Source organism: Prionailurus bengalensis, chromosome B3 (genome assembly GCF_016509475.1).
Source record: "Prionailurus bengalensis isolate Pbe53 chromosome B3, Fcat_Pben_1.1_paternal_pri, whole genome shotgun sequence".
Classification (NCBI taxonomy): Eukaryota; Metazoa; Chordata; class Mammalia; order Carnivora; family Felidae; genus Prionailurus; species Prionailurus bengalensis.
This window is the reverse complement of record NC_057355.1, coordinates 80819934-80835804: the sequence shown is the minus strand read 5'-3', so window position 1 is coordinate 80835804 and position 15871 is coordinate 80819934. Positions and strand designations below refer to the sequence as shown.

General features: G+C 34.4%; 1 protein-coding gene across 5 annotated transcripts in view; it reads right to left on the bottom strand.

Annotated features, from left to right (window-relative positions):
* The window catches only part of G2E3 (G2/M-phase specific E3 ubiquitin protein ligase), a 67761-nt gene that overhangs the window by 3069 nt on the left and 48821 nt on the right, over window positions 1-15871 (bottom strand). For 4 of the 5 annotated variants that reach the window (XM_043554311.1, XM_043554313.1, XM_043554312.1 and 1 more), the window contains 6 exons: window positions 15172-15296; window positions 14934-15066; window positions 11758-12065; window positions 9161-9342; window positions 5311-5483; window positions 654-844 (listed from right to left, as the gene is read on the bottom strand). In XM_043554311.1, coding sequence (XP_043410246.1) covers window positions 654-844; window positions 5311-5483; window positions 9161-9342; window positions 11758-12065; window positions 14934-15066; window positions 15172-15296 — 1112 coding nt within the window. Of the gene's footprint in view, window positions 1-653; window positions 845-1492; window positions 1575-5310; window positions 5484-9160; window positions 9343-11757; window positions 12066-14933; window positions 15067-15171; window positions 15297-15871 lie in introns of those variants that run through there. The other variant, XR_006293052.1, reaches the window with a different exon arrangement.

Here is a 15871-nt window from a genome sequence, read left to right as displayed (position 1 = left end):
CTCAATGATATTTACCATTTCCATAGCCCTAAGCAATGGATGAAGAATAATTCAATTTAACTTAACATTGCAAAAGATGAAATCGATGACTAGTTTTAGGATTACTCTATGCTGTGGCAATCCCCTATTTATTTATTTTTCAAGTTTTTATTTAAATAACAGTTAATTAACATACGGTGTAATATCAGTTTCAGGAGTAGAATTTAGTGATTCACCACTTACATACAGCACCCAATGCTCATCACAGCAAGTGCCCTCCTTAATGCCCATCACTCATTTAAACCATCCCGCTGCCCACCTCCCTTCCAGCAACTCTCAGTTTGTTCTCTATAATTGAGTCTTATGGTTTGCCTCCCTCTCTCTTATTTTTTCTCCTTTCCCTATGTTCATCTGTTTTGTTTCTTAAAATTACACATAAGAATACCTTTCACCTCAAATTATCAAGAGGACAATATATTGCAAAATTTAACTTTACTCTGTAATCTTTCCTGATCACTTTTAACTCAGTCATATAAACTTGTCTTGAAATACATTCTGTAAATATGGAGTTAGATGAAAAGTCTTATTACCAAAAAGCAAAACTCAAAGAAATAAACTAATATACTATAACAAATTTTCTAAGACAATTAAAAAAAAATAAAACATCCACATACCCTCAACAGCCTGTAAATAACTGTTCCAAAACCCCAAAGACTGTACATTGGATAATGTGCGGACTGTAAAAAGATCACTAAGGATTTCTGCAGAAAGATTCTCAGGTTTATGACAGAAGATGCTATAAAATGCTTCTGGGTAAGTCTGAATTTTCTCCAAAACACCAAGAGTTTTCAGACCCTGCTTAAAACTTAAGAGAAATAAACAATAAGCCAACATTTATACATGTGTTTGGTATTACAATTACAAATTAACATTTCTAGCTAGTTTACCACCACATATACTTACATATGAGGAAAAATATATAATAATATAGATATACATGATGATACTTTTAAATCAATAACAAACAGGTATACTAATATAAAATTAATATTTTATCTGCTCACATTATTTGAGTTTATAAACTAGTTATAAATTAAGCTAACAACTTTTTAAAAGGAAAAAAGTAGACATGTGAAGTATTTTACACTGCAAAGTTAGTTGGTAGAAGAATGAAGATGCCTGGAGAATGCAAAGAAAAATAGTAGTAATAAATCTTAGCCACATAAAAAAATTAAAATATGTACTGCTAAAAAGAAATTAAGAAGACAAAAAAAAGTGGGAATATGTTTGTTATATACATGACAGAAAACTAATTTCTCTAATATACAAAAAATTGAAGTCATTTTTCTGAAAGAACAATCTAATAGGAAATGAGCTAAATATGAATGGGTAATTAACAAAATACAAGTAAACTTTTAAAAATGCACATTCTTACTAGTAAGGAAGAATGGAGGTTTATTTTTGCCTATCAGACTGACTGAGCCCTACCTGTGGCTCTAGATCCCCTACCCACCTTCTTAGGTACCTGCTACAGATTCATCTCCTTTTCTATTGGCTTTTCCTCCAGAGCACAGAAATGTGCTTATCTTTCCCATCTTTAAATAGAAAAAAAAAAATTCTTTCAATCCCATCTGTTTTCCTTTCTAAGTAGATGGTCAAGTAGGAGACCACCCACTTGAAAGATTAATGTACATTCACTACCTTCATTTGCTTATTTCCTATTCACTTTTATTCCATTCCTGTCTGTATCTGAGGAAAAACTGCCCTAAGTTCATGAATGATCTCCTTCTACAGCATCAGTCTTCTGGTTTCTCTTATTTCTCTGGCCAGATCGTTTCAGGCTCTTACAAAGCTTCGTCTTTCTTTATTTTGCCTTAAATGTTGCTGTTTCTCCCTCATTGATCTGTAACAAGGCCAATTTCTCTTCTCCCTTACCCTCTCCCATGGCTGTATTTAGCAGGTATACACTCATCACTATAAAATCTATTACCTCCAGCCCAGAAATATACCCAACAGACTAATTGTTACCATATATTCCAAGCAACCAAACAATTATCAAGTCCAAAAGAAAGTTAATTAGCTTACTACCAGAATCTGAACCATAATTGACAGTATATGCCTCCATTATCCCTCAAATTAGGATAGCTAAATCTAAAAGTCATCCTTAACTATTTCCTCTTCCATCCCTTATTACCTAGTCCTATGAATTTCCTTTTCTGAAATCCCTTTTAGCTGCTCATTTCTCCATATACCCCTCTACCACCCTATTACAAACCACTTGCAGAGGAATTGTATCAGGCATGCAAATTCCCAAGTTTGTTTCCATGCTCTAGCTCTAGAGATGTGCCAGAAACAAACCCTAATACTGTCAGTCATCCTGACGTAGACTGAAAAGATGTAGACTTTTTCCTTTGGAAAAAAGGTCTAAATAAATATAATTAAAGATCTTGAGATCATCCTATCTAGATTACTTGGGCTGTCTAAATACAATGACAAGTGGATTATAAAGTGTCTCTTTATAAGAGACACAGAGAGGAAAAGGCCATGTGATAGAGATTCTAAACTACAAGTATTTTCTACTGTGGAGTGATCTCCAGAATATATTGCCAATTAAAAAAAAAAAGACCAGAAAAAAGAGTGGATGGTATGTTACTATTTATCTAATAAAAGAAATTAGTACACATTCACACAAATATTTATCAGCTATCATTAAAAAAAACCCCAAGTAGAGGTGCCTGGGTGGCTCAGTCGGTTAAGTGCCTGACTTCCCTCAGGTTGTATCTCTTGACTCATGAGTTTGAGCCTCGCATCGGGCTCTGTGCTGACACCTCAGAGCCTGAAGTCTGCTTCGGATACTCTCTCCCTCTCTCTCTCTGCGCCCCTCCCCCACTCAGTCTCTCTCTGTTTCTCAAAAATAAACATTAAAAAAATTTTTTTAAACCCATAAATAATAGAAAGATAAACAATGAAAATCACTAAAATGATTACTTCATCAGGGAATGAAAGGTGAATGTGATAAAGATGAAAGCTATACCCCTCTGAATACAACTGGTATCATAGAGCTGAGTTTTTTTTTTTTTTTTTTTTTTGAGAAAGAGAGGGTGAGGATGGACACAAGTTGGGGAGGGGCAGACAGAGAAAAGTGGGGAAAGAGAGAATTCCAAGCAGGGTTTGTGCTGTCAGTGCAGAGCCCGATGCAGGGCTTGAATTCACAAACTGTGAGATGGTGACCTGAGCCAAAATAAAAAATCGGACACTTAACCGACTAAGCCACCCAGGTGCCTCTGAGTTCTTTCAATATACTTTCATTATAGATTAGACTTTGGAACCATGCAAATATTTGACATTATTTTAAAATAAAACAAAATTTTTAAAAATCACAAAAAATAGAGGTGCCTGGGTGGCTCAATCCATTAAGCATCTGACTCTTGATGTGAGGTCACGATCTCACAGTGGTGAGATCAGCATCACGTTGGGCTCTGCACTGAGCATGGAAAGGAGCCTGCTTGGGATTCTCTCTTTCCCCACTTTTCTCTCTCTGCCCCCCCCAACTTACGTCCATTCTCACCCTCTCTTTCTCAAAGGAAATAAACATTAATAAAAATAATAAGTAGGGGCTCCTGGGTGGCTCAGTAGGTTGAGCGTCTGACTTTGGCTCAGGTCATGATTTCATGGTTTGTGACTTCGAGCCCCACATAGGGCTCTGTGCTGACAGCTCAGAGCTTGGAGCCTACTTCGGATTCTGTGTCTCCTCCTCTCTCTGCCCCTCCCATGCTCATGCTCTGTCTCTCTCTCTCAATAATAAATAAATGCTAAAAAAAAAAAAAAGAAAAAGAAAAAAGAAGAAAAATAAGTAAAAATTATTAAAAATAAAAAATGAAAATAAAATGTATATTCAGTTAGTAGTATAAAAACAGAATATTCCAAATGTTTTTAAAATACAATAATTTACACAGCCCTAGAAAAATGTTAATCTGTTTTCAATACTAATATGGTATTGGTGATAATGTTGGTAATGTTATTTGAGACTGTTATTAATGAAATGTGGAATAAATCAAGTGAGTAATTATTTCATACTTTAATTCTCCTGTGTTGTTGACAATTAAGATTCTCAACATGGAGCAAAGAAAAAGTTAAAAATCTTGTAGTAGTGAATTTGAAGTTATCACTAAAAGCCAATATATTTTTTACCTTAAAAACCTGAAACCAAACCAAAACAGTCCTATATTTCCTAGTTTGGCTCCACTGAACAGGCCTAAAAACAGTGACTAATCTGGCAAAAATAAGCATTCCTAGCACCCAGATTGTGTTTTTCAAATACTATTCCCCTTTCAAAGAAACAAAGGTTCCTTAGTTCAAAATGCAAAACAGAGCCTGAAAGACCTCATCATACCATATAGCAAGAAAGCTATCATAGATCATTAAGGTTAACATCAGAAGAACTCAAAAAAGAGGCGCCTGGATGGTTTAGTCAGTTGAGTGTCCGACTTCAACTCAGGTCATGATCTCATGGTTTCATGAGTTCAAGCCCCACATCGTGTTACTGCTGCCAGCTCCAAGCCCACTTTAGATCCTCTGTCCCTCTTTCTGCCCCTTTCCCACTCATGCTTGCACTCTCTCTCTCAAAAATAAAGAGACATTAAAAAAAAAAACACAACTCAAAAGACACAAAAGAAGATTTACAATGGCAAAATATGGAGACAATTACAACTTAAGTGTAATGGTTTTGAACGCATCAAATGTATTTAAATCTATGGATTAACAAAGGTAAATGAACAAGACTGGCCACAGGCTGACTAGTAATTATTAGATTTGTGTGGTGATTATACAGTGTCCAAGTATGCTTACTTTCATATGTATTTTATATTATGAGAATAGAAAAAATGTGAGAACCATAAATTTCCAAACTTCTTTTAAGGGTGACTAGAACAAAAAGTTTGAAGACCAGTGTTCTAAGCTAACAAAGAGCAAAGCTCACACCTACCTTGTTAATCAAAGAATGCTTAGTACTTATTACCCAGCAGACAACAGGTGCTCAACAAATAGTTATTAAGTGAATGAGTAGAAATCGAATAGTTGGCTTATATGCTAAGAAATTTAAAATATTTTTTATTTAGAAAAATAATTATAAGTTGAGACAATGATTACTTTTCATACCCAAGTATGAGACATTTATACAACTCCATATAAAAGGGTTAGAACAGTAACTATCCTTAAGACATTAGTTTTAAAGCACTATTTAAAATAGCTTACATTTTTATCAAATATATCTAACATTATAAGACAATCACTTTAAACATGTAATTTGAGAGAATCATATAAACAACTTACCTTTCAAAGGGTGCTTGGACTCTCTTAATTACATGGTAAACTAGTATATCTTTTGCCAACATGTATTTGTCACTTATTGATGTTATAAGTCTTAGACATCCAATAAGCTCGAGATAGTTATAGCATTCATTTACTATTGAGTTTAAGTCAGCCACAGTTGTTGCAGTATTTACCTATAATGAAGAAAATATACCCAGTTTACCCATTTATGTGTGAATGATATTTACATTCAAATGACACTTACTACTTTAAATTTAATTCTAGAGAACACCAGAGTGGAGTGAAAGTATATCAAGAATTATTTTTCTATAATAAATGTATGGCAATCCAGTTTAATAAAGTGTAAATTTCTGCCTTCAAGAAACATAGAGTATAATGCCACTTTAATATAGAAATTTATTTACATCTGAGGCAACAATTGACACAGAACAGTTACATAGCATGAGAGAGGCAAATGAGATAACCTGAGATTTCATGAAAGACAGTATCAGCTAAGACTTAAAAGAGGGATAGAATCAAAAGAATAGTTGAGGGAACAACATAAAACAAAGAAATTCTTGACCATTTATATGCCAGACACTTCCATATAGGTTAGCTCTTCAACAAAATTACACAGGGAAAGAAATATTAAATATAGGAAGCAGTCAGGGTGCCTGAGTGGCTCAGTCAGTTAATCATCTGGCTCTGGATTTTGGCTCAGGTCATGGTCTCATGGTTTGAGATGGAGCCCCACATCAGGCTCCGTGCTGAAGGTACAGGGGCTTGGTATTCTCCTCTCTGCCCCTCCCTGGCTATAAACAAACTTGAAAAAAAAAAAAAAAAATAGAAAGCAGTCAATAGTCTATTTGAATAGAAAACTTCCTTTTTATTTCTTCTTTCCAAAAGACTTTTTTCAGAGATTTACATGATTTTCCTCATTCATTTCAGATCTCTGCTGAAATCCCAGAAGTTTTTCCTGACTACCCTCATCAAAATACTACCTTCACACTCAGAGACTAACAGTTGGGTAATATTACCTTATGCCCCCAAACCCAACCTGAGTTTTAGTTAGGCACACAGCCAAACTTTCCTTACAGCTCAATGTGGCTATATGTGATTAAGAGCTGTCTAATGGAATGTGAGTGTCAAACTTCTCTGAACTCTACTTCTATTTCCTCCTTTAAGAACAACCTTCATGTAGATGAAGACAATACCATGATTACACAAGAGATGAGGGAATCCAATTCCCTAGATGACTTGGTGTATCATAACTATACTGCTAAAATAGAAGCCCTCTGAAAGGCCAGAGACCATTTTACACTTTGTGAACCATAGGGTGTCTGTTGCAACTACTCAATTCTGCCACTATAGTGTGAAAGCTGTCACAGACACAAAACAAATGGGAAATGGGTAGGGTTGTGTTCCAATAAAACTTTTATTTATAACACAAGAGGCAGCAGGCCAGACTTGGCCTACAGCCATAATTTGTCAGACTCTACACTAAAATCTAGATAACAAGTTTTGGAGATATGAGTATCTGTTGGGGTCTCTGTTAGGGAAGCTAAGACTAAGCTCCAACTTATTATACCCCAAACATTATCTCCTCTCTTACTCTGTTTTACTTATTTTTTTAAATGTTTATTTTTGAGACAGAAAGAGAGAGAAAGAGAGAGAGAGAGGGGGACAGAATATGAGTGGGAGAGGGGCAGAGAGAGGAAGAGACACAGAATCTGAAGCAGGTTCCTGGCTCTGAGCTGTCAGCACAGAGCCCAATGTGGGGCTTGAACTCACAAACTGTGAGATCGTGACCTGAGCCAAAGTCAGACACTTAACTAACCGAGACACCCAGGTGCCCCCTGTTTTACTTATTTTTATAATACATTTTACTACATGACAGTATATTATATATTTATTTATCTTCTGTCCTCCCTCTAAAATGTAAATTTCAAGGAAGCAGGGACTTTGGTTCACTACCCTATCTTCAGTGATGAACCAGTATAGGGTACCTAGTTACTTGTTAACTAAACGAATGAACAAACATGGATAGGAGCACAGAAATAGGAGTAGATAAAGCCATGAGGAGGGCTGGAAGTCTTAAATGCCCTAATGAAGAGCCTAAGTTTGTTCAATAGGTATTGAGAAGTCACAGAAGATTCCTGAGGAAGAAAGCAATGTGGTCATAACTACTTTTCAAAGAATCATCCTGAATAAGAATATTAGAATAATATCCTAATTATTTAAGCCTAGACATAATTTGAGTTTGGTACAGTAAGTGCATTTGAAATAAGAAGGAAGGGCTAAAGATAAGCCACTTTTAGAGACAGATGACTTGACACACACTGATAAATAGAATATGGAGGAATGAAAATGACCCATTCTCCAGAAAGGCATGGAAATAAGAAATCTCTTGAAAACAAAAATCAGGCAAAAAACCCCACAAATTCTGGGGAAAAAATAGTTCTGTCTTAAATATATTTGGCTTAGTGTGTCAGCAAGATTCAGATCCTATTTGATATAAAAGTCTAGGGGCTCAACAATACAAGTCTGGGAATCATTTAGAAGGTTATGGGCGAGGAGAAGGTTTCCAAATAGTACAGAGTGAGGACTGTTAAGACAAACCTAAAAACTACCCCAAGTTTCAGGAGTAGGAAGAAGTAAATATTAAAAAAAAAAAAAAAAAAACACAAAAACAAAAAAACAAAAAACTGTAGAGATGAATTCCAAGACAATAGTGATTACAAAAGGAGATGAGGAAAGAAAGGCCTTTGCATATGGTGATTTAGATCCCTGGAGATCAGCCAGAAACTAGGGAACTTGGGATAATGGGGGTGGGAACAGAAGCCTGACTATAAGAAGAAATGAATATGAAAGAGGAAGCTGAAACAATGCAGTTATAATAAAGTACGTGTTTTAGTAAAGAGGAAAAAAGGAAAAATAAGTTGAAGAGTTAAAGGGTTAATTTAAACTACCATTTTAGGATGAAGTCTTTTGGGCCAAATAAAAAAGACAGACTTCCATCTTTCTTACTTTGTAGTTTTAAAACTGAGGCTTAACAAGATTAACTGATATGCCCAAGGTTACACAGTTTATAGCACTTATTTTAAATTAAAATCTGACTTCTGAGCATGTGCTTTTAAACATTAAACTATACTACCTATCAATTGAGACAACAGAGTAGGCTTAAGCAGGAAGGAGGTTAAAGGAAAAAAAGTTGAATGGATTTCAGTGTCTCCATTAGTTTCCAAATCAGTAACACGTATGTAGACAGGGATACTTATAGGGCATTATGATAGTTAAATTTTGTTTTTAAGGTCATATGTAGTACAGGGCTCAAAAAATCGTAACTATTTTTAGGTGGAAACACTGAGTCTCCCCACTGTTTCCATAAAGAAGAAATTCAGCCTTGTCCTTCTCTCCACCTAGCACTCTTATCTCCCTGTAGGAGTTAGAGTAAGTTTTTTGACTGATAAGCCAAGTCCTTGCTCTCTTCATATCCATGTGCCTGTAGGAAAGTACACTTTCATCTGCTCTCTAGCAGGCAATAAGGAGCCTGCCTTATGTTGTTTCTAGCAAGGTAGATAAATCCATCTAATTCTGAGAAGTGTTAACAAGCCATTTTGACCAAAGACCAAAGTCACATTATCCAATTGGTTGTATCAATTAAGGCTGGCCCTTTGATCTCTAGTTGTCTAACCTTACTTAACATCTATCTCTTAATTGGTTGTGATAAACATTGGTTCTGGTAAACAGAACTGATGATACACCTTAACTACCACAAAAAGAGAAGTATTATTCTATCATAGGTCCATCATTTATATTCAAATATAACTAGAATATAGTCTTTATTTTAATAAACAAGTACATTTCTTACCCTGATTATCATTTGCGCCACGTCAAAGTCTGAAACATCGTCTAAAATTGGTTGGGTATTTTCTGGTCCATAAACAAGGCAGTTAAACAAGGTTTTAGAAAAGAAACCAGGTGAAGGACCACCATGAACCAAGGAAATGGCAAGGATTTTGCCAGCTTCATAGTAAAGATTCTCTTTCAGAGCTGTAAATACAGATAAAAATACATCAAATATAATTATGTTATTATTATAAGATAACCATCATATGTGATGAATACATATACAGTAAAATTAAATACCCAAAAACTTAAATAAATGTAAAATAACTTAATTCACAGAAATTAGAATCATGTATAAAATATAGATCTCACCTAAATATATTTTTCTGAATAAAAAATGACCCCTAATAGAAAAATGTAAATACAGAAAATCTTTTAATACAAAAATCACCTATAATCCTATCACCAGAATAACCAGTGTGCACATTTTGATGTAAATTTCTCACATGTATATTACTATATACACAAATAGTTTGACTTCTGCATTTTTTCACTTATTATATTGTAAACTTTTTCTATGTTATTCAAAATTATTCAAATTTACAGTTAATAAATGTATTAAGACTAATTTACAAATGTGCTACAATGTAAACCATCTTATAATGGCTATGTTAGCTAAGTTACATTTTCAATTATATGAGACACAATATTAACACCTATTTCCATATTCTTGTTTATATATCTTTGGTTACTTGATTACTATAAATTCCTACATATGCTAGTAGTTCAAAAGACGTAAACATTTTTAAGGTCGTTGATACATAGCGCTAAATTATCTTCCAAATGGCACAGATTTACTCCCAACATTATATACTATCTTACCATGTAATCACAGATTTCAATATTTTTAAAATTATCATTTAAAATGTTTTAGCTAAGTGAAGTAAGTCAGAAAAAGACCAATATCCCATGATTTCACTCATATGTGGAATTTAAGAAACAAAACAAACCAGCGAAGGGAAAAAATATGAGAGAGAGAGATACACACACAAATCAAGAAACAGACTCTTAAGAATAGAGAACAAACAGATGATTACCAGAGGGGACAGAGGTGGGGGGATGTGTTAAATAGGTAATGGGGACTAAGGAGTGCACTTGTCATGATGAGCAGAGGGTGATATATGAAGTGTCAAATTACTATATTGTACACCTGAAAGTAATATAACACTGTATGTTAACTACCTTAAATTAAAATAAAAACTTAAAAATAAATAAAATGTTTTAGGTACTTTGATAAATCAAAAAGATATCATGTAAATTTTCCTTAAAATTGTTCTGAGCAAATTATTAATAAGTAACATTATCAATACATGAACTAAATGAAATCTCCTCAACAATAACTTTATATGCAATGTATTAGCAGTCACATTTTACAGTTGAACACCCTGAGTTCCAGAGAGGGCTACATAATTAACCTAAGGATGTAAAACTACTGAAGCAGATGTGTACGAAACTGAATTCAGATTTTGTGAATTCATGCACTCATTCACTGCACCAAAACTATCTTGAATTAACACTGCTGATTATTTGGAGTGTGTTTTGTTGTTGTTGTTTTTGGTTTTTTAAAAGGAGTTTAGAATTAAACTCAGTGTAGTGCATATAATACAAATAAATCTTGATAGTTCTCAATTATTTTAATGATTCAGGCAAAAGTGAGGAAGTAAGTTCTATGACATACATAGAAGGAAATTCAAATGGAATAAAATGAGACTTCTTTCAAATTTCCTATTACAGCAAAAGTGGTATAAAAGCTCCTAAAGAGTGCTAGAATTAACCATGCTTTTTTTTTTAATTAAAAAAGGTTTTTTAACCATCTTCTGAGATGCATGTTTTAATTCCTTACCAGAGAAGTATCATATACATAATTTCACACAAAAAATTCTTGAAAGCAAAAGTACATTAAAAAATCCATTACAGAGGCGCCTGGGTGGCTCAGTCGGTTAAGCGTCCGACTTCGGCTCAGGTCATGATCTCACGGTTCGTGAGTTTAAGCCCCGCATCGAGCTCTGTGCTGACAGCTCAGAGCCTGGAGCCTGCTTCAGATTCTGTGTCTCCCTCTCTCTCTGTTCCTCCCCTGCTCTGTCTCTGTCTCTCTCAAAAATAAAGGTTAAAAAAATTAAAAAAAAAATCCATTACATATGGACCAGAATAGTATCTGATAAAAATCCTAGGTTGTAAAGAAACATCCTATCGGCAAACTCCAAATATGTGAACAAGAAGGGCTCAAATAATCATCCATTCCATTTGGCTACATTATTCAAATGAAATTACAATGAATATAAAGTACATTTTTAAGAAGCTACAGTTAATTATGAATTCACTCCAAGGAGGACATTTGTTATAAAGAAATTAAGCATATTCTTAAATAAAAAACATTTCACTATAAAATTTACTTGTAAAAGTATCACTCCCCCTTCTCTTTTCTGTGATTCAATCGGTATTTTATTAACAAAGTGAACTATACATTTCGACCACAGGACAGAATAGTAATTCTAACCAACTATCTCCTTCTTTATATATGGTATCTTCAGTAGGTACAATAATAAATAAAACAATTACCTTGAGAATTTAGAGACAAGTTCTTAGACAAGGACCCTTCAAATATTGGTGAATTCTCAAGATGCTGCATTAAGAGACTTAGGAATTCTTGCTTTGATCCAGGATGTTCTCTTCCAAAATTATCATTTTCATTAACATATGCTACTTCAATTGTGTATGAAGGATTAAAGTTTTGATTTCTGAATCCATCTAAGGCACTATTCCAGATATTGGCTTTATTAATCCATAATCTTTTAGCTTTTTTTTTAATTTGAAATCCTAATTCCATTATTATTGTTGATATATCTCTTCTAAATTTGCTGCCTTGCCTATAAAACATGAATTTAAACATAAAAGTTAAGTACTCTAAAGTACTTCATGTGACACAGCAGTTATATGGCCAATAAAAAAATAGAAAACTACATTAAAAGGAAGTTCTTCACCAACTCCCACCCAAAAGCACACAACAGGTCCCCTATTATTTGATTTGATTCTAAATTCTTGACTTCTTCCCAATTTCCTACCAAATTAAAATGTAATGTCATAAATGATTTATGAGAATGTTGATAGATCTTTGTATCAAATTTGATCATTTTAGTAGATTCAGATATAAGAGTCAGAAGCTCAGAATCTCACCATCTTGGCCAATGGCTATAATAAACAGTTGCTTAAGTGTATTTCAAGTTCACGAGATCCTTTAAAAATAGAACAAATATAATCTTTGCTTACTCTATGAGAAAACCACAGTTGTAAGAGATTACACAATGTATTTTTAATCACAGAGTTAGTTAACAGCAGAGCTAATATTATAAACACAATTCACAACCCTTTAAATCGTACTTTTTAGTATAGACCAGTAATTCTCAGAGTGTGGTTCCAAACCAACGGCAGCAACATCATCTGGAAACTTATTAGAAATGCAAATTCTTTTTTTTTTTCTTTCAAGATTTTAAGTTATCTCGACACCCAATGTGGGGCTCAAACCCACAACCCTGAAATCAAAAGTTGCATACTCCACTGACTGAGCCAGCCAGGTGCCCCAGAGATGCAAATTCTTGAGCCACACGACAGGTAAACAGAACCAGAACCTCCGAGCGTGAGGCCTAGCAATCTGTGTCTTGATAAGACCTCCAGGCAATCGTATGGACTGACTCAATTGTCCCCGCCTCAATTTCTCCATCTATACGTGGAATTAATGTACTCAAAATAATTCTGTTTGGAGCAATGTCCATGGATCATCTTTCTACATCAAGTATAATTTTTTCTCATCCTAAAACATTATAATGCGCCAATGTGGGTCAGCCTTTGCTTTTTTTCTTCACACAACCCTCTCACTATTCATTAACCCAAGTTGCAAGAAAACCAGTCCTTTGGAAATTAAGACTATCCTTCAGAAGTATGCCTTCATGTAGCAGGTTGATTTCTTGCTCCTGCCTGGAATGGAAATGCCAATGCTATTCTTTTAGAATATGATGTTAAAGCATGGAACAAGGAATCAAACTTCCCTGGTATAACATCTTTGGAAACCTACATATTAAAATTTTTAAAATTAAGGTGAACATTTTTGATACTAAAAGTAATATAAAAACATTTTTAACAGATTTTCAGTTAACACAAGTGGTATCTTACAACAGCAATTCTTTACTTTTTGAAATAACTTCATATTCAAACACTTTTGGAATACTTCATATTCCATTTCTATCCATAAATCTAGTTATCAAATATTTTCACAGAAATTCTTTACTTTCTCAGTTTAAACTTGATACTGTTGTTAACAAAAAATATTTCAACAGGTTTAGCTACTATAATGTTACTTGTCTGTTTTTTTCCATAAGCTCCTTTGTAAAGTTATATATACTTAAAAATCTTAACTTCGGCTGAATAAATACCTGACACAGAATAAGGTTGTAATTCTAGTCTTATTTAAATGTTTATGAATGATTTTAAAGTTACTTATTTTGCTTTTATGAAAATATTTAAGCATCGCTGAGCGCGGTGGTGCGCGCCTGTAGTCCCAGCCATTAGGGAGGCTGAGCCAGGAGGATAGCTTGAGCACAGGAGTTCTGGGCTGCAGTGCGTTATGCCAATCGGGTGTCTGCGCTAAGTTCGGCATCAATATGGTGACCTCCTGGGAGCCGGGGACCACCAGGTTGCCTAAAGGAAGGGGTGAACCGGACCAGGTAGGAAAATATTTAGGCATTAATACAATACAATAATACTTGTAAGTATGTCTTAAACTTTCTAAAGAGGTGACATTTAGACCTCTGACATTGACAGCAAATATATTAAGCAAATGATTACAAAGTAAAAAAATAGTATCTATATTAAATGATTCCTTTTAATAAAGTAACACAGTATACTTGATATTTTAAACTACCTTTAAAATGATCTATAATATGTATTTTACATCATGATTTAGTACACAATAAATTTCATACACATTCTTTCTATGTGCAGTGCAATCTGATATTTTACATTCTATTTTAGCCTGTTTTTCTTTTTTTCATGTCGGTTACACTGACTTCATGATGATATGTTGGTCCTATAGTTTAAAAAACACTCTTCCAGGGGCACCTGGGTAGCTTAGTTGGTTAAGCTCTTGATTTTGGCTGAGGTCATGATCTCACGTTTTGTGAGTTCAAGCCCCACATCAGGCTGTGCACTGACAGCCTGGAGCCTGCTTGGGATTCTCTCTCTCCCTTGCTCTCTGCCACTCCCCTGCTCTCTCTCTCAAAATAAATAAACATTACAACAAAAATAAAAACGAAACAAAAAACACCTTTCAGGAATGCTTGGTGGCTAAGCTGGTCAAGTGTCTGACTGTGGCTCAGGTCATGATCTCTCTCTGCTGTCAGCACGGAGCCCACTTTGGATACTTTGTCCCCCTTCCTCTCTGCCCCTCACCTGCTCACAGTCTCTCACTCAAAAATAAACATAAAAAAAAAGGAAAGGAAAAGAAAAAGAAAAAACACACTCTTCCAGAATACTAAGATCAGCTAATATGCTAAGTGTATAAAGCTACTTCCTATTGTAATTTTTTTCAAAATAGAGTTTTATAGGGATTGCCTGGCTGGCTCAGTTGTTACTGCAAGTGACTCTTGATCTTGGGGTCATGAGTTCAAGCTGCACATTGGGTATAGAGCTTACTTTAAAAAAAAAAAAAAAGTTTATATTTTTCTCCAATTCAAAATACATACCTCAGAAGATCTTTATGCTGGGCTCCAGGTGACTGTCTGGGTAATTTAGGTGATGATTCTTCCAACAAACAATCAGTTATTCCCACATTATTAGTGTTGGGTAATGTATGCTTTTTGGCTTTTTGGAAATCCTCTGCAGATTTAAAACCCTATGTTAGCATTATAGAAATATAGGAAGAAACTTTTCAATAATATACATTTGAAATAAACTTCTTTATTCAAAATTGCAAAATATTACCTGAATTGTAGAGAATACCTCTACATTCCAAACACTCCCAATTTTGTTCCCATGATCGTAATGAGGAACAAGCTAAATGTGTTCCGCTAGAACCACAACACTGACAGCGCTTTATTTCCCATTTGCTGAGGATATAAAGAGAAACAGATGTTTACATTTTGGTATTAACTTGGTCTAATTCCAACCACTAGCACTACCATAGGCCAGCACATATAACCACATATAACCAGCTCTTCTACAAAAGGAGGAAAAATAGATTATCTGCTTTGATACTATATTACTTTTTCTTCAAGTATTTTTTTCCTATTTCATTTATTATGTTTATAACCTCCTCCTCTAAATATTCGCTAATTTAAAAGACCTAAACTAAATATCAACATGTACATGCACATACACAAAAATATAAACACTAGAAAGAATATGATTAAGAAAGAAAAAATTTCTTTTATATTTGGAAATTACTACAGCCAAAGGGAGATTGCTATGTGAATGTGTCCAACATGGAAGAAGCATTCATTAAATATATTATTTACCTAAAATATCTTTCCAATTCAATGTGAGGAATTACTTTCTACAAAAGATTGTTCAGACACCGATACTGGGCAGCTCAACAGGATCCAGATGTTACTATCTTGCCCATATTCATATTCTCTTATTTGTTCCCCTCCACCCCCACCCCCATGTTTCCCACTAGGCTGTG